General features: G+C 56.3%; 7 protein-coding genes across 7 annotated transcripts; 2 read left to right on the forward strand and 5 right to left on the reverse strand.

Moving 5' to 3' along the window:
• Window positions 1–263: 263 nt before the first annotated feature.
• On the reverse strand, window positions 264–2,081 carry L226DRAFT_567722 (uncharacterized protein; the record flags this gene model as incomplete). Its single annotated transcript, XM_067684069.1, has 6 exons — window positions 264–908; window positions 956–1,101; window positions 1,159–1,482; window positions 1,537–1,645; window positions 1,699–1,831; window positions 1,882–2,081. The coding sequence occupies 6 exons, from the start codon at window positions 2,079–2,081 to the stop codon at window positions 264–266; spliced, it is 1,557 nt and encodes a 518-aa protein (XP_067540216.1).
• A 546-nt stretch (window positions 2,082–2,627) lies between these two features.
• Window positions 2,628–6,608, reverse strand: L226DRAFT_567723 (uncharacterized protein; the record flags this gene model as incomplete). The annotated part of the gene is made up of 12 exons (XM_067684070.1): window positions 2,628–2,641; window positions 2,700–3,048; window positions 3,107–3,560; window positions 3,620–3,857; window positions 4,282–4,886; window positions 4,946–5,236; window positions 5,367–5,452; window positions 5,501–5,644; window positions 5,699–5,956; window positions 6,008–6,184; window positions 6,235–6,454; window positions 6,508–6,608. The coding sequence occupies 12 exons, from the start codon at window positions 6,606–6,608 to the stop codon at window positions 2,628–2,630; spliced, it is 2,937 nt and encodes a 978-aa protein (XP_067540217.1).
• A 407-nt stretch (window positions 6,609–7,015) lies between these two features.
• Window positions 7,016–8,882, reverse strand: L226DRAFT_567724 (uncharacterized protein; the record flags this gene model as incomplete). Its single annotated transcript, XM_067684071.1, has 4 exons — window positions 7,016–7,074; window positions 7,125–7,464; window positions 7,515–8,652; window positions 8,707–8,882. 4 exons carry the CDS (start codon window positions 8,880–8,882, stop codon window positions 7,016–7,018), a joined length of 1,713 nt encoding a protein of 570 aa, XP_067540218.1.
• A 333-nt stretch (window positions 8,883–9,215) lies between these two features.
• L226DRAFT_456359 (uncharacterized protein) lies at window positions 9,216–10,209 on the reverse strand (the record flags this gene model as incomplete). The annotated part of the gene is made up of 2 exons (XM_067675291.1): window positions 9,216–9,768; window positions 9,821–10,209. The coding sequence occupies 2 exons, from the start codon at window positions 10,207–10,209 to the stop codon at window positions 9,216–9,218; spliced, it is 942 nt and encodes a 313-aa protein (XP_067540219.1).
• A 1,982-nt stretch (window positions 10,210–12,191) lies between these two features.
• L226DRAFT_567726 (uncharacterized protein) lies at window positions 12,192–13,175 on the forward strand (the record flags this gene model as incomplete). Its single annotated transcript, XM_067684072.1, has 4 exons — window positions 12,192–12,220; window positions 12,271–12,377; window positions 12,433–12,521; window positions 12,576–13,175. 4 exons carry the CDS (start codon window positions 12,192–12,194, stop codon window positions 13,173–13,175), a joined length of 825 nt encoding a protein of 274 aa, XP_067540220.1.
• A 750-nt stretch (window positions 13,176–13,925) lies between these two features.
• On the reverse strand, window positions 13,926–14,996 carry L226DRAFT_455652 (WD40 repeat-like protein; the record flags this gene model as incomplete). The annotated part of the gene is made up of 5 exons (XM_067675252.1): window positions 13,926–14,181; window positions 14,242–14,298; window positions 14,352–14,522; window positions 14,557–14,675; window positions 14,733–14,996. The coding sequence occupies 5 exons, from the start codon at window positions 14,994–14,996 to the stop codon at window positions 13,926–13,928; spliced, it is 867 nt and encodes a 288-aa protein (XP_067540221.1).
• Window positions 14,997–15,558: 562 nt separating this feature from the next.
• On the forward strand, window positions 15,559–16,239 carry L226DRAFT_456018 (uncharacterized protein; the record flags this gene model as incomplete). The annotated part of the gene is made up of 1 exon (XM_067675273.1): window positions 15,559–16,239. A coding segment is annotated over one exon (681 nt), but the record flags the coding sequence as incomplete, so codon positions are not given.
• Between the last annotated feature and the right edge of the window lie 1,609 nt (window positions 16,240–17,848).

Genomic DNA, 17,848 nt, shown 5'->3' on the forward strand with positions numbered 1-17,848 from the left:
AAGGTGCTTGTTCCGTGTTCTTCGCACCACAAATCGTCCTTGAACCTCTTCGTCTTCCAACGTGCAGAGCCGTCGGCGGCATCTCTTGCAGGTACACAGGACCTTGCGCCGTGTCATGGAGGGAGGAGCGAAGGGAGGATGGCTGCGCGCACAGCATCCAGTTGACAGCAACAGTGATAAGGCATTGATGAATAATCAGTGATATACAGCGGAATATACTATCGCCGACCCCCCGAGATTGATACGACAACAGGAGGAGCAAATCATGGTTGCGTTCGTTGCAACGCCCATTCCCACACAGGATGCTCGGAAGGGCGACGGGACGGAAGGGGGACGTTGACGTGGAGGTACCAGCGACGTAGAAGGTGGACGGTGACCCAGATGAACCCTAACGTCAGGACGAGTAGGATGTATGGCAACCAGGGATGGATGCGACGCAAGCAGAGAACACCGTGGTAGATGCCCTCGCCGACTCGTAAGATCCAATCGTGGCGATTGCACCTGATGAATGCCCCGATATTGAATCCGGTGGGTAACCGCGCATGGCCGCGTCCACTAGCGTCCGAAGGTGGGTCCATGCTGGCGCTGTCCGAGTGTCCGATGGATGAGCTGACGCGTTCGATGGCAGAGTGTGCAGGCTGCGAGCGACGGCTTAATGAGGCAGTCAGAGAATAGCGACCGACTACTTGAGATTCGGCCGCAGGTGACGCAGCCGTAACGTCTTGTCTCTGAGCGGACCATCCAGAGGCCTGCTCGCCACCAGGGCGCGCATCGCCATCCTCGGAACCTCTGCTTGCCTTGTCACTGTTCTCGATCTCCTTGAAGTCATCGCTCGTCCAGTCCGACACCTCCTTGTCATGCGAATTCTGATCGTCGCTGATCTCTCCACAGATATCGGTACTGGGCATCTGTTCTACGTTAGTATGAGATACACGACAATATGGGCGATACTCACGGACGGTTCCGAGTCTTCCTCGCATTGATCGTTATTATAATACCACCCATCACTTGCACGAGTCGGTACGACCGGCAGTGCAAACATCGAGGCGACGTGAGGTGTATCAGCGGCGATTTCGTCGGCAAGTGACTTGAATTCGGTTTCTGAGTGTAACATCATATTCAATCTACTGGCGACGTATAGACGAATAGTAAACTCACCGTCACCAACATGATGCTCCGTACCTGTCACGTCTGGCTGCTGGAGCTGGAATACGTCCTCACGCAGCTCCTTCAGAATACTCCAGACGCCCTCCTCTCGCTGTTCCATGTCCAAGAGGCGGGTAGCCAGAGAGTGCGCAAGTTGCTGCGTAGGCAGGAGCTGCTCACTGAGCTCGTCGAGATCCTTGCGGTGTGTTACACACTGTGAGCGTAGGACCGTTGCATTCAACTGAACCTTATGCAAGGAATTTTCGATTGTTTCCATGCGATCCGCGTGGTGAACCTTCATTGTTTCGATACCCTTCTTCTCCTTGCACAACTCAGCTGTATCTCCGAGCAGTCAGAACGTACACGCTAGCATGTGGCTAGGATGCGCACCTCGAGCAGAGGCGTATGAAGCCTTGAGTGGTTGCATGAGTTCTTCTATCTCAGCTCGCACTTGGGTGATCTCCTCTTCCACTCGTACGACACGATCGTCATGCGATTTCTAAAGGCAGCGTTTCCGGAGGGTGACAACGTTGAAGCCAACGGGTTACTTACCTGAGTACGCTTGATTTCGATCAGAGCCCTGAACAGGGCCCCGGTGAACGATTCCACGCGCTCCAATTCACGAATAGCGATAGGGAATTGTTCCTCCAGATATCTGTGATCGACTCGACAAAAATCCACCGTCCTGGCTGAGGTGAGGAACCATTGCGTCACCGAGGGCGAAACAACACGTACTGCATTCGCAACAGCTGTTCAAAGCCGGTCGGTGAGAGCGCATTCTTAAAATGCCTCAGGGAGGCTGACGAGGCAATCCCCACTACGCTTGGGCCTTCGCTTCCAGAGTCGTAGTCTCGGTCGAAGCTTAGAGTGTCATAGGGAGACTGGGCGTTATCGTGTTGCTCTTCGTCGACGTGGATTGGGGCTGGGGCGGACATATTGTGGTGGTATCGAAGAGAGACGTGTGGCTGGCCCCGACGATGAGCGTTGCGTTTGCATCGCGATTGAAGAGTGTAGCAACGTTTGTGCAGTTGCTAGAGACAAGGGCGGGATTTGCAAGGCGCTCCGCCCGACTGGTACAAAGGTGCATCACGTGACTAGATGAGCTCCCAAGGCTCGAAGCTTGAAGCCTTGGAACCTTTAAGTACGACGTACGCTAGTTCGCGCGTCCATGAGATGCTCTCTAATTGATCTGCGAACCCTGAAGAGGTCTTTCGTAAGATGGTAGTTATATTAGTCAACAGCAATACAAGCCATAGCACTGCTAATGTACGAGATGGGGTGTGTGTCAGCCGCCAATGGACCAACACGAACACCGTGTGCACGAGCAACGGAGCGAAGCCCCTAGACCGTGGACGGAGAAGTTGCACAACAAGAGTAAGTATGTAGCGAGACTGAAAAAGATGTGATGCGGAGCAATGCAGGGTGCGGATGAGAAGCGGAGCGAGATGAGGCGGCGGGGCGAGCGGCAGATGCGGTACACTTCAAGACAACCGATCTGTACGTGACGGGAGTAAGCAGTGAGCCATCTAGTATGTTCGCAAGACTGTACTCACTCTGCCGTACGCGTGTCTCGTACCAGCCGGCCTCTAGCCAAGACGGCTTCTTGTGGGTCTCTGTCACCGTCAAGCATCGTCCGTCCGACGGTCGCCTGTAACCTTCCTTGATTTTCTTCCAACGCGTCGCGCGTCCCGGCTCAGTGATCCATATCCAGAACTGCCTCTGATTGTCGCCGTATCTGTGGAGGAATAGGTCTTCTTCGGCAAGCTCGCGACGCCGTGAGAGGTCGAGCGGATGCTGGATTGGCGTGGAGGACTTCGTCTCCCACCAATACACCTTGAATTCCTTGTCGCGCCCTTCAGATGCTGACTGCGTGCGCCCTTTGCGCTGAAGATAATCGGTCTCCTGCGTATGACATTCAATCTCATGCACCTACTGCGCACAATCGAGGGAAAGAACATACGTCGATAGATGAGTAGGCCCGGAGCAGTGTGTTCTGCGTGGATCTTTGCTCTGCTGATCCCTGCACTTCGGTTTCGGACTCGCTCGAGCCGGAGAGTTCGGTTAAGGGAGATGGGCTGCGCGACCAGTCCAAGTCGGATCTGGTTGAGCCAGCACTGGCTTCAAACAAATCGACATCGACGCTGCTCGACTGTGGTTGGCCTCCGAAGTTGGATTGTACGTTTCCATTCGGCGGGAGGGGGGATACGTGTCGGGATGGACCAGCGACGGGACTCACGGCACGTTCTTTCCCTTTCCCGACCGCTGCTACCCCCTCGTCGCCAGGGGCGGGGTCAGAAACTGGATATATGCGGAGCACTGAGCGGCTCCGAGCCACAGGCTGGACCCGACTTCCAGTGGCTACTGCAGACACGTATGTGGGCTTGTCGGTGCCAAGTTCGGCATCTCCAACAGCCCTAAGAGAGCGAAGTCAGTGGCGCACTTGAAGCAGCAGCTCAATCGAGGAAGTGCTGACCTGAAACCGATTTCTCGCAGCTCGTTCGTGAAGTCCTTCAAGATAGTTGGTGGTGCTGCAGGACCACGACGAGGTAAGGGCGGCGCCGGAAAGACCAGATAGGTTGGACACTGCGATTGAACCGTGGCAGTGGCGGAATAGGTGTACGTCAACGTCTGCGTCCTCCGCACAGGTTCACGGGGGCGTTGGCAGTAGACCCATTGCAACGCCTTGTAGGCGAGGACTAGACACAGAGCAGCTGTACAAAAAGCGAGCACAAGCAGAAGGTCAGTCATGCGCAGTGAAGGTAAGGTAGGGAGGGAGTAGCGAAGAAGCGAACGCGTCCATGCCCTCGAGTTCAAGGGACGATAAAGACCTTTGTCGTCCGCCCCAGATCATCTAACCAACAGCGCCCAATTATTATAGGTTAACATCTCGATCAACATCATTCAATAACCTCGCTAAACACGACATAAGTAGGAATGCAATAAACAGGCAGTTGAATGCCAGGTACGAAGCGCAGCTCCGATGGATGAGGCCCGAGGGACAGTTGAATGTCAACGATGGTACCTCGCGCTATGACGACCGGCAATTTCTACCAGACCTCCCCGTACGCATCCAGAAGCCTCAGCTCTGAGAACAGAATTTCAGACTACGTCAGATCACGAAGATAGCAGACTTACCGTGCGTGAGCTGAGACCACCGCTCCGGCTTCACCCAGCCAGGCTTACGTTGGGTAGGGGTCACGATGAGCCGACGCCCATCTTCACGTTGGAATCCATATCGGATGGCCTTCCAACAGGGCTTCTCGGAGTCGTCCAAGGTCCAGATCCAGAGCTGATACCTCGTCAACGTCTGATAGTAGAACAAGTCGCCCAAGGCCAACTTTGGGTTCCCAGTGAGGTCGGGAGGAGAGCGGATAAGCTGCAGACCGAACTTCCCGGTTTCCCAGTAGAAGGTCTTGGTGCCAACTCTCCGCTCTCGCCACTGAACGGGTGACCCATCTAAGGTAGCTGCATTCACAGACGCTCCAATCGCCGCCGGTCGGTCTGCTTCGTGGGCAGGAGGTTCTGCGTCAAGTTCCTCGGTGGGATGCCGCGAGATGATAACTGCGTGCGTGCCAGAGCCACTCGGAGCAGAGGCGCGTGGCGCAGAGGAGGGAGCAGAAGAAACTGGGGCGGAGGAACCAAGGATGGAGGGACGGATGAAGGGTGGACGCTGGAAAGCGTTACCTGACGTGGAAGGTTGTGGGTTATCACGACGCGGTACCGGGGAAGCACAGGGCAAACTGCGAATGAATGGCTGTTAGATACGAGCGTCGAGGTCGAGATGAGCGTGAAAGCTTACGAGCTGTCCTCGATTATTTCTATATCGTCTGAGAAGGAGACAACAGACGGACGAGGAACACGGCGACGCGGCACGGCGACAGGACCTTGTGCGCCACCACCACGGCCAGCGGGTGGATGCGGAACCCCTTCCCTTGGCCTTCGACGACGAGCCGGTGCCCTGTCAATAGCCCAGCGGCGGGAGACGAACACGTAGCCTGTAAAGGCGAGGCATATCAGGTAGAACTCGAACGAAAACATGGTCGATGGAGGTAAGAAGAGCGATGGGTACTCGCCTCTCATACGAATTGTGCTACAAAGGAGATGAGAGCGCCTTAGAACGATGGAAGAGCGGAGAAAGACATGGAATTCTGAGCGGACAACGATACAAAGGAAATGTGACACCACGCGGCATAGGACGACTCGTGACGACGCGACCTCACGACCTGTCTGTGGACGCAACATCGACAACTGCGCGCTGCAAAGTCTCCAGAATCTCCTCGGCAGAATGGCAGAATGACCGTGCATCCTGAGGTTGGTCAGTACTTGCCATAGGAAGTAGGAGATGTGTGCGTACCTGCCGACAGCCCTCAACACAGTCGAGGAGCGCCTTGAGCGCAGAGCGCGCCCGCACAACTCTCTGTACCGAGATCATTCGCCCATCTAGATACGCCGCAAAGGAGCTCAGCGTAGCAGGACCTTCTATGTTCTTCGATATCGCCTGTTGGCGATGTTTAGCGTGCGGTAAGTCGCGAACTAAACTGATGGTCCTTACCTGGATACCTTGAACAGCCGCGCGAAACCGCAGAGCGGTAGCCTCCACGTCCTCCTTGATCTGGAAGAGTTCAGCTATCACGCCATCATACCTCATCTCGCGGCGTGCCTGCACGAACACCTCCGAAACACGTTGAAGTGCTACTTCATCGGCAATCCAGGAGACGCAGAGGACACCGATGTGAGCCTCCGCGGAGCGCACATGATCCAGAGTAGAGCTGGGGTGCATTGACGCCTCCGTTGCTTTCGTGAATTCGTCCTGTGGGGGTTCAATATTGAAAACAAGCGGTCTAAAAGACAGCCGCCATACCTTCGGTAATCCCAAGATGTAAAGCGCATCTCCGTAGCTGTTGAAGAAGTCGCGTGTCATGTCTTCCATGCGCTTGAGGTTGCCTTGAGAGGTGTTGAGGCCGGCGAGTTCTCCATCGATGACAGGGCGAAGCTCTGCAGGGACCGACAATCGCCAGCGATGATAGTACTCCTGTACCTGCCGGAAGAGGTCAGAGAAGTGTATGTGTAATGGGGAGGTGCACGCACAGTCTGGAGCGACGTGTCAGTGTCTTTGTATATCTCCTTGAGCTGATCGAGTATAACCGTCTGCGATGTCTCGCGAAGGTTTCTGTAGTAGGCCGCCTCGCTTCGAAGCAAGGAGCTGGTCTTCCGCATTTGCTGCAAGCTAACGCTCTTGAAGTAGTCCGAAACCCGCTCCACTATGGTATCCGACCTCAGAGTTGCACCCGACTTCAGCATGAGCCCGCTGGATTGTATCCGTCAGTGGCAAGCGAAACAGAATAGGATAAGCAAACGCACCGCTCAAGCTTGCCCCTTGATTCCTCCACTGTATACTTAATACCCGACGCTATCAGCTCAGCTGCCTTCATAGCAGCATCAACCTCCATGTGGGACGACATAGCTCAGGAGATGGGAAGAGGAACGTCGAGATAGGTGGCGCAGGGGAGCCGGCTGATACTACATGGCAGCCTGGAACAAACTACTTTGTTCGTCGGAAGGGCATGGCAGTTTCCGGTACTACCAAAGGGCTTTGCACGGTCGAGAGGCCGAGTGACTGGAGGTGAGGAGCGGAGCAGAGTAAAGTAGACTAAAGCGCTCGTACCGAACACTCAGGATGGCACAAGCGCGCACGAACCGAGGGCTCTCGCTTAGTAGGGCTACAGGTTATGGGGGTAATAACGGCGTGATAGTCAAGGCGAAGCAGGATGATACATTACAGACGAGGAGACTGATACAAGGACACAGGATAGCTAGAATACCCAAGAACCCGCCTCCAACAACGTCCGCACCGTCAGAACTTGTGATCTTAAGAGGATTCGACGTCACTCTCCTCCTTGATGGGCGAGGCGGATCCGAGGGCCTTGACTGCTCGATCATGAGTGACAGAGGGAGGAGAATGTGACAAGCCGACTCACTTTCTTTCTCGCGCTGCCGGTAACGCTTCTCCGACACCCAGCTGGGGTTGATGTCGGACGCAGTCAAGCTCAGGTAGAGTCCGTCCGTCCGGACGTGTCCCCGATAAATTCTGAGCCAGTCCCCATCGCTGCTCCACAGCCACAGCCGGTACTTTTGCTGCAACGAAACACGGTTGTAGAAGATATCCCCAACTTCGAGTTCCGGGTGGGCACGAAGGTCGGGAGGGCTAGACAGGAGGCGCTGTGACGACCAGTCGAAGTAGGCGGTCACTATCTTCGGCCCTTGACCATTCTTCTTCGCAGACCGCGTATGGACAGTGCGCCTGAAGCGAAGAAGAATCTATGAAGACGTCAGCTTGAATTGTATGTACCGCCGACGACATGACATACCTCGGCCGGCGACAGTCCAGAAAGGTCTGGCGGTGACATGTACCGAGACGGAGTACCAGCGGTGGATGCCACAGAAGCACCGCGTGACGACAAAGGAGTCGACAAACGCTGTGCGGAGCCAGAGGGCGCTGTCGAGGAGGTGGGCCGGGGGGTAGAGAGTCTCACACTCGACGCTGGCGTCTGAGCGCGGGACGGAGCCCTCGGAGGAAGAGCTTCAGCATCGCTGAGCCCGCTATCGGGGTTCTCGACCTTGGACATCTTCTGCACTGCCTTCTTCCGGTTGGAGATAGATTGGCCAGCGTTGGTTCCGCTGACGGACTCAGCGGGGAACCTGGTGCGAAGTGCTGGGGAAGGATGCGCCGTGCCAGTCTCGGAGTCGTCAGAATCGACACCAGGCCTGTACTTCTCCCATTTAGTGCCGTAGGATATCCCGCGAGGAGGACGCGCTCCTGTGTGTTCGCTCTTGGGAGCGAGCGGGGGAGAGGCTACCGGGCCTTCGACGCCTGCATGACCCGCCGGGGCAGCCGGACCGGCGGGGAATGCGGGACCGGCGGGGAATGTGGGACCGGCGGGGAATGCGGGACCGGCGGGGAATGCGGGACCGGCGGGGAATGCGGGACCCGGGGGGAAGCCAGCGGGACCGGTGTGGAAGCCAGCGGGACCAGTGTGGAAGCCAGCGGGACCACTGTGGAAGCCAGCGGGACCAGTGTGGAAGCCAGCAGGACTGGCGGGAAAGCCAGAGGGACCGGCGGGAAAGCCTGAGGGGCCGGCGGGAAAGCCTGAGGGACCGGCGGGAAAGCCTGAGGGACCGGCGGGAAAGCCAGAGGGACCGGCGGGAAAGCCAGAGGGACCGGCGGGAAAGCCAGTGGGGTGACCGGAGAAGGCAACGTTGCCGGGATACGCAGCATTGGGGATGGAGGGAAACGACGGAGGAGGTCCAGACGCAGCAAAGTTGAAGAAAGAGACTTGACCGCCACCCGCTGGTGTAGCGAAGTGCGCAAAACCGTCTCCACGTTCACCTTGATCATTAGCGCGACCCGCTGCTATATTCTGCGCAGGCTGCATGTCTATGTCAGGGTCGTCAGAAGCTTCGGCTTCTTTGTTCTCGTCGAACTCTTGCACATCGACGGGGTCGCGACTGAAACGAACAGATAAGAGCATGCAAAGCGTAGAAGGTAGGAGGAATACTGACTTCGCAGCTCCTGAAGCCACGATGGGAGCAGCTGCAACGCCGCCACGAGGAGTGGCGTCGTACCGTCGGCGAGAGAGGAGCCAGAAGAAGGCCAAGAGAGCGGATACGGGCACTGCGAGCTGCTCCAGGAGCTCAGGCGTCAGGTACTTGAAGATAAGTTCGGTATTGAGAGGCATTGTCGAGGTAAGGACTATGAAAGTGAGACGTCAGTGGCTTGCAGGAGAGAAGAGGGAGAAGAGGGCGGCAGACGGAGAGCCCAGAGGGCCACAGTCACAGGGGGACAAAGGGCTTTGCAATGAGGTATGATGGCGTCACAGCCATGAGGCGAATGGGACATGATTTTTAGAGGCTCAGACGCCATGTCGAACGGCCTACGTTGCAGTATTGAAGAGGTGGGGACGAGAATGCATAAAATGGTACGTCGATGTACAGTAAGTAGTAAGAGCAAGACACTCAAAAGACGCGCAGCGCCGCCATATTCGTCTCAAGATCTTGAGAGCACGTGGATATTACGCGTCTATCACGTGTCCGCGACCCTGCGCTCCTGCATCAAACCGGCGAATGCTACGTTCGATGCTGGCCAGGTGAACCTCGACGGGCATATCGTGAGGACCAGCGGCAACTCCAGTAAGCCTGTCTCGAAGCTCGGACAGCTCGGCCTCAAGGCCTTGTAATGTCTGAGCCGCCGCCGACACATACGCCAATGCTACCGCTCGATATTGCGCTACTTCCCTCAAGACGGCTTCGCGGTGGCGCAGGTCGCGTATTTTCTCCTTGTTGCTCCCGAGAATGCTCCATATAGTCCAGAGAAGATCGTGGAGCTCGACCTCGGTGAGGAGCGCCTCGGGCACGCAGAGTGAGCGGATCTCGAAGAGACGGTCCTCGAGCCTGTCGAGGGCAACCATCGTGGTCGTCGCTTCCACGATGACTCGAGTGAGCTGAGATGACAGCCCATCAATGGACGCCTCGAAGGCCCGTCGCACGGTTCTCTCGATCTCAGCGCTGGTTCGCTCCGTGGCCGCTTCTATAGTCCGCAGTGCGTACGTGTTCAGAGATGCGATGCTGTTTTTGAAGGCGTCAGCTCATTCTAGCGCGGTGTCATTCACGAACATACCTGTCCACGGCCACATGCATCCGGGCTGTTAGCCTCTGAAGTCCGTGTCCGGCACTGTGAGCATCTGCAGCGAAGTTGCTGAGAGCATCCGCGAGGACAGACTTAATGGAGAGGTTGCTTGCCCGTACCGCCGCTACCAAGTCCTTGACCGCAAGTTCCGCGTGTTTGACGTTCACCGCCAGCGCGCTCCCGCCGCTTGACTTCTCGAGCAGGGTATCAAGCGCGACGTCTTGAATCCTCGCCAACCCGGGGAAATCTGCACGTTGGAGAGGTGTGGTTTGAACAGCGAGCTGAGGCTGGACCACGCCACAAATGGCTGACGGAACAAGGGGGATGCCACAGACACGAGGTAGGATCTGGGTCTGGACGGCATCGATGGCTGTAGTCATGGAGCCGGTCACAAGGAATACTGATACGATGAATGCGATGAAGCATGTGAGCGGGACTTTGAGAAGTTTGAGCGATGTAACCATCGTGTCCGCGAGGTGCCAGGTGACCTGGCGTAGATGCTGATGGGTAGGCGCCTGAAACATATGTGAGCCCATGAATGCCAATTTCGCCGCGCCACACGTACCTTCGGAGGATTAGCAGGCTCCATGGTGGGAGGTTGGGGACCAGAAGCGGGCTGACGCGAGACTATAAGGCCAACGTCAGTCGGACTCTTTATTCGCACAGACACGGGCAACACGAATAGAGCAATAATGGCTCATTCCTAGTAAACCCGGAAAGATCCTTTGACCAACATGAACTGCATCCGGTTAGCACGCTTCGTGAGGATTATCTGTGGCGCGTCCGCCTCCGCGATCTGACGAGGACGAGGGCGAGCGGCGCTGTTGAGCGCGAAGAGCACTTCGCACTAATGCGCATCGGCTCGAGCAAGACGTTCATACAACTGAGATCACATTTGCGGGACGACGGATACAAGTACATTGGTAGCAACGAGATGGATAGATGCAGCGGATAGAGCGAAACGTTCACTCTAGCGTACTTCACGGTCAGTGGGGATCAAGCCTCGAGCATGAACACGACATACCAGGATACCCGCCCGGAAGGACATTGCCCGAGCCTTCCCCGACCACGGTGCCCTCTGAGTCCTCTTCGGCGAGGTTCTCCTCGGAAACTTCTTCAGCAATGAAGTGCCGGGTGAGGACGGCCTCTAGCTTGTACGAGAGGCTCTCGGACAGCTTAGTGTACTTGAACTTCGCTTCGGAGAGCAGCCGCACGCACTCGAACCAGTCATACGTCTGGTCGAAGTGGAGGACATAGCGAGCAGAAGCCCGGGTAGCGCCGCTCAATTCGGAGAGGAATAATTCCACAACGCGTTCTCTCTGTTACGTGGGCGTCTTGAACATACGGATCTCAACGCGCACAAAGACAGAAACTCACCTCATCGCAAGCGAACTTGATGCTGTCGTCGATCACTATGGAGAAGAGATGGGCCTTCTCTATACTGAGAGGCGGGTCTGCCGTCGTGATGTACCTGCACGCCACCATTCCATCTTGGAATGAAGCGTCAGCCACGGACGGTACAATGATATCACAACAGGGACGTACAGGTGTCAGTCGACAACGCAGCCACGACAAGTTGGCCGGGTTGATTCAAATATTGGTCGCGGAGCGATACCTGCACTCCGCCCTCTCCGACTTTCAGGAGGGTGTTCGGTTCGTTACTAGAGAAGACACCGTTAGCGTTAGGAAGCGGCGGCCAGCAACGGTGCTCACAGCGCCATTCCGAAGGTCAAGGTGAGCCACCGGGACTTTGGAGGGAGTGTGAAGTAAAGAAGCGCATCGTCGAGGGAGGGCAGCCTTTTACATGAGAGGAGGATAAAGGAGTGTGAAGCGCGCGAAAGCAGAGCAGAGCAGATTGGAGCGCTTCTTAGCGCCCAGGAAGCCATGCGGCGTCCCCACAACGCATCCTCGACTGCCTCCTCACCCTCTATCTGCACGACCGCTGTCGATTTCACATTTGCGTGTCGCCGATTGGTACGATTCGACTAGATCTTTGTACTCGTTCTCTCTTCCAGTTCCATACCATCAACCTGAACGCACATGGCATGGTGGAATCCGAGGACGGGGCATTGTGTGCGGTTCACTCCTTCAGCTCTATGGCGGGCTATGCTGCAACAAGGTACGTCAATCGTATTCAGTATGATTCATCGTGTGCTGTTCATTCTAAGCCGTTGGCCCTACCAGACGCTTAGAGTGCAAGTTCTTTGCTGATAGTTGAATGGCGTTTCAAGTCCTGCACCGTTAAGTGGTGACCCTGCATCTCCATGAAGCAGAGACTCCCCCCACTCACCAAGCCTCCTCGATTACGAGACCTTCAACGGCCCCATTCACCAAATCTCCCGGCGACAAGACCTTGAACGAAATGCAGGCTCCTGTTATCTGGGAAATGATGTGAGTCGGCTGTGATTACCAGGCAGGTGCGATCGACTTACACTTGCTAGTTGTTCGCAAAGCGTCACAACCTCGTTCGCTTGGGGCAAAACCGTGCGAGAAGAGCACGTTACGACTGATTCGAGGGTCTCGCTACTCCGTAGCATGAACGGCGCTGGTAGGATTCTCAATGTGCTGCGTTTCCCCGAGCTCTTGCTGATTTCCGTCGGCAGTGTACATGGTGATCGTCGGGGCTGGCCCCGGCGACATTCTCGCCTTCGATTTCGGACGCTTCTGGGACATCTGCACTTATCGCCGCTGGGTACGTACTCTGTCAGTGTCGTAGTCATCGGCCTCCATCTCACCGTCGATGTAGACTCCGCAAGTTATCACCTACCGGGCTGGAGACAGCGGATTGTGTCTCATTTTCCCTAGCGGAACGTCTTTGGATCAATTTGAAGCAGCTTGCGACCGCAACCTCCCGTCACGTGCGGTCGAGACCTCCCGTCCTACGCTCGAACATCTTCGAGACCTCGGTCTCATCGCGGCGCCCAAGGTCGTAGGCGCATTCCTCCTCAACGGGAGGACGGAGCCCAGCTGTGTTCAACGTCCTCGGCGGGAGTTCGCTGACGACATCGGAAACGACGGAGACCTACCTTTCCTCCTCACCGACTGGACAGAGCCCGATGCTCGCCCTCTTCCACCGCTCGCGATCCACCGCCGCGGGGTCACTGGTCGTGACAATCCCTTATCTTCCAGTGCGCTTCATAACGAAGATGACACCGAAGAGGAGACCTCTGATTCGTCGTCGATCGGTGACCTGAGTGACCTGAGTGATCTCGATGTCACTGACCTGGACGCTGAAGATATTGAGGAGCTCATCAATGAGGTCGACGAAGATGCGGAGGCCTTCGATGTGTTATGTTGTGATGTGGTTGCTGCAAGGCGTTATGAGTTTCCAGGTAGTTTCATGTAATTGAGTGCACTGTTACGATATGATTATTCCTGCCGAGATACATGTCTTTCATGCGCTCCTACTTGTCTGCAGCTCGCAGCTTCATTACGCCCCACATCTCTGTAGGTTGAGACCGCAATAGAAAACATCACATTACTTCGGGATGGTATGCGCCGCTACGCGTTGCGCCACTTCTGCGCCACTACTTCATGAGCCTTCGCTCCGCTCCGCTTTCTCCCCCTCACGACGCCTCTGGCACCGCTCGCCGGCCCCTCTTGTCTGTCTCCTGCACACTCTGCTTTACCCCGCATCTCATGATTGTAGATATTTGTCGCTCCGTCTGTTCTCTTTCGCTTCCATCCGCCGCACTCTGACAGACCACTATTCCCATCAGGCACGCTGACGGAGTGCGGGTGCGTCAGCGATGTGCATGCCTAGTACAATCGCGCAAAGTCCTGTGGACATGCCAAGCAACAAGTACAGAGTAAACTGGGGAATATGATCAGTAGCGTCCACTTTTGACATGATGACGCACCTACGTTGCAACAGGTTGAGTACGACACCTTTGAGATCCGCCACGGGAACCGCCAACCTGAGCGACCATTCCCATCAGCATACCAGAGGGTAATCGCCTTCTCTGTCACGGGGTTGCTCAGGCCGGTTGCAATGTAAAAACGATCTTGAGTACGATCATAGTGAGCGGCCAGCGCGAGGACGTGTTTCGAACCTTTGCGCACGTCATGAGAACAGTGTTGACTTGGACGCACGACTCTACGTACCTCCAAGGGTTAGGCCTTGTCGCGCGTGGTAAGAGGAGGAATCCCAGATATGCACCGTACCAACTGCACTACCTCCGATGATGACAGCACCGTCATGAGCGAATATAACTGGCACGGCCACAAGCTCCGCAACCGGATGATTGATCGTCCCGACCGACGTTCCTGTCTCGGTCTCGTAGACATCAAAACCAGATATCATGTTCGAAACTATGAATCGTTTGCCATCCGGAGATATGCTGGCATGCGCGCTGCGATTTGAATGTGTCAGAGAACACAAGCACCGGCAACACGAACATAAATTCGCCTACATCAGCCCATTCATCGGAATGGTGAAGACGGACTGCCAAGTCTTGGTATCGTATAGTCTGGCAGCGACAGGTCATGAAACTGCCGTAGCGCTGAGGACGGCTTCGCTCACATATAACCATGATACAGGTATGTAATGAGGAGCAGACCCCTCTTGTTCTTGGAGCGCGTCCAGTAGGCACTGCTGACGATGATGTTGCGATCCTTGTTGTTGGAGTTTGACGGTGGCGGAGGCAGGTCACGGGTATGCTTCCAGTGCCCTATCAAGAATGAGCGCAGCTCGCTCGCAATCTATGGAAGACTTACCTTCAGACGACATGTCCCACACAGCCGCTTCCGCGTGTGCACCGGAGACCACGCGGCACCCGTCCCTAACCGCGAGATGCTCGACAGGATAAGTGTGCCGGCGGGGGAATGTCCTTCCATGAAGCTTAGACTAGCATGAGATGCATCAGCTTGCATGACCGTAACAATATACAGTTGAAGCACATACAGCGGATGTGGTAATTACGGAGATACTGCCGTCCTCGGCTCCGCACAGCAATACTCCATCCTTGGCCCATACTGCTGAGAGTAGTGGGCTAGTTGCCACGAAAACATGCAGAAGAGTGCCCTCAGTAACATTCCAGATGCAGACTTTTGCATCCAATCCGGCCGACGCGATGCATGTTCCGTTCGGACTGAAGGCGAGCACTGCGACTCCGGCTGTATGACCTTGTCGGACATCGCCAATATCGCCAGCTTTGACGTACTGCATGTGTGAGGAAGGTGTTCAACGGTATATGAGTGCAGCGAGGGAGAAGTTAGGGCGCGAGCTGCATTTTTGGTCACGACGCCAGCCTCAGCATGATGGACCTCAGAGGAACAAAGGACGCTGAGCACGCGTCCGCAGGCGCTCTAGGCGCCTCATGTTGGCGCTTGTGCCTTCGGGCTTCTCTGTTACTCTCCACCACTCAAGTGCTCCACTCGACCATTGCTCTCTTACACACAACCTCACCATGGATACAGAGAGGGTCACTACGAGGAAACGGGACGCACGCTATGAAGTTGGTGGTCGCGAGAGGAATACAGGTACGTTGTGAACAACCTTTGACCCCTCCTGTTCTCATGCCCAGCAAGTCAAGAAACGCGTGCACTTCGAGGGGACGCCGTCCGCGCAGCCTACCGGAGCCTCTACGTACGCACGTACTGAGACTTCTGCTGAAAATCGCGACGCATCCTCGGTGGCAGTCAGAGTACAGGCACTACTGTGTGGCGTTCTCATCGTTATTGTGGCCGGTGCCTGGTTTGGCCGCTTCGTACGCTCCGTACGTCCTACAGACGAAGTCAGCCCCTCCGTCAAGGCCTACATCGATCGTGCTATCAGTCGCGCGCTCCGAGACCCCGTCGGTCGCGTTGACTTCGCGCTGCACGCCAACGGCGGACGCGTTATACCCGATCTCACCGTCGCTTTCCCTCCTGCTGGTCAGGCGTCCCATGCTACTGGTGCCACACTCGAAGATGCGCAACTGGCCATCATGGACGACCTGCGCATCGGTCAATGCTGGTCGATCCCAGGCCAAGCCGCACAACTAGGTCTGCGCTTGGCCGACTTGGTCCATCCCACCCACGTCTCCATCGACCACATCCCAGCTGAGATCGCAGCTCGTATCGATGAGGCACCTCGCGCTATGGTTCTATGGGGCACAGTTGATGGCTCTGTCAATGAAGCCCATCTGCGCAACGTCACGGAACGCCCGAATCCCTCCTCCCTTCCCGGCTTGCGTGGTCGCTCGCAACCATCGCTGACCTGCGGCCACACCTACGTTCCATTGGCGTACTTCGAGTACGACATCCGCTCTTCGTCTCACGTGCAGACGTTCAAGGTACAGCAGCAATTCATCGATGCAGGTGTGTACACCGGTGTCATGGTTTTGGAGATATTGGGCAATTGGGGCGGTAGCTCGACGTGCCTGTATCGCGTGCGCATTCATGGAGAGCCTCGCATTGTTTCAGTGTAATCTTCATATCATCTTTCTAATGATAGATACGTTTCCAATCCCTTTACCAACGCGCGCGCATGAGTGGTTAAGAAGCTTGGTCGCGACAAATCGGGCTTTGTGGCGGTTATTAGACGCCCTCGACATGGGTACAAACAGGATCGTTCTGGCATGCTGATCACTTACGCCTATTTTCTCCAACCAGGGAATCACTAAAGGTGTATCAAAATGCCCATTGACACCTAGGGACATATATTCAGAACTGCGCCCGAGGACGCGGTTCTTTCCATCTTCTCGACCACACCGACCACGCCATCCATGGAACCCCCCCCGCCAGGAGCGTACGTACCTATGCCCCCTCCCCAAGTGGCTCCCATACAGGCTATGGACGCGCAGGACGCTCCGATGCCTGTCTCGACCCGCGCTAGGACGCCCGAGGACTTGACGATGGACCCGTTGGAACGGCGCTTCGTCACTGAACAAGTCATCGGCGGCAGCAAGGGCAAGCGACCGCTGCGAGGAGGACTCGCGCATACGCTGGAGAACGCGAAGCATCCTCGGATGGAAAACCAGGTGAGCTGAACTCGCGTCGTGGCACTGCGTACTTCCTCACTTTGCTGACATGCACGTTCAGGATTACGTTCCTGCTCTTGCGCTCAGCAAAGAGTACGAGGTGAGTCTCGCTGCTGCTAACACCTAACGGGTGTACGAGTAACACGCTTGATGTTGCAGGAGAGCTTCACAAGGCCCCCACCTCGTCGACGCTGGTTGCAACGTCCTGTCGGTCCCGAGCAGTTCGGTCAAGTAAGCTTGGCATATAAACTTCTTTGGGTGATACCTAACATCGCTTTACCGCAGACGCGTCCTGCATCAACCGTTCTCCCGCCTATAGGCAATATGGAACGGCCGACCAGCGTAGCACGGTCGCGACGGCCAGCATCGGCCTTCCAACCTGGAGTGAGTTCAGCCCTCATGTGCTGGCGACTGTCTCTGATTACTCCCATTCAGCCTCAAATTCCGCGGGTGTCCCCGTTCCAAAATCTGGTACTCGTGCCCCCGCAGTCCCCGCAGACACGGGTGGAACAAGCCCAGGCGGAGATGCACACAGTCCACACGGACCAAGCCCTAGCAGACGGCGAACGGCATATGGAACAAGAGGCTGAGATTCAGCGCTCTCGACTCCGGACTCTGGACGCACAGCAGACACAGTGGCATGGCCAGAGCCAGCTTGCAACGCAGACGACGGCCGAGCACTCGCAAATCCCATCTCACCAGCAGGTGCAATGGCTCCCCGAAGGCCAGCAGCCGACGCAATGGCAGTCTCCTCAGCAGCAGCAAGCTCAGTGGCTCGATCATTCTGAGCAGCAAGCATGGTCGGATCATCCGGATCTTGCTCAGATAGAAGCGGAACGTCAACAGCAGGCACAGTGGGAGTCGGAGCATCGGCAGCAGGTACAGTGGGAGGCAGAGCAGCAGCGGAGAGAAGCGGAGCGTCGACAGCAGGCTCGGTTGGAGGTGGAGCGACAGCAGAGGGAGGCGCAGCAGCAGAGGGAGGCGGCGGAGCGGCAGCAGAGGGAGGCGGCGGAGCGGCAGCAGAGGGAGGCGGCGGAGCGGCAGCAGAGGGAGGCGG

Source organism: Lentinus tigrinus (genome assembly GCF_003813185.1).
Source record: "Lentinus tigrinus ALCF2SS1-7 unplaced genomic scaffold L226scaffold_4, whole genome shotgun sequence".
NCBI classification, from domain to species: domain Eukaryota; kingdom Fungi; phylum Basidiomycota; class Agaricomycetes; order Polyporales; family Polyporaceae; genus Lentinus; species Lentinus tigrinus.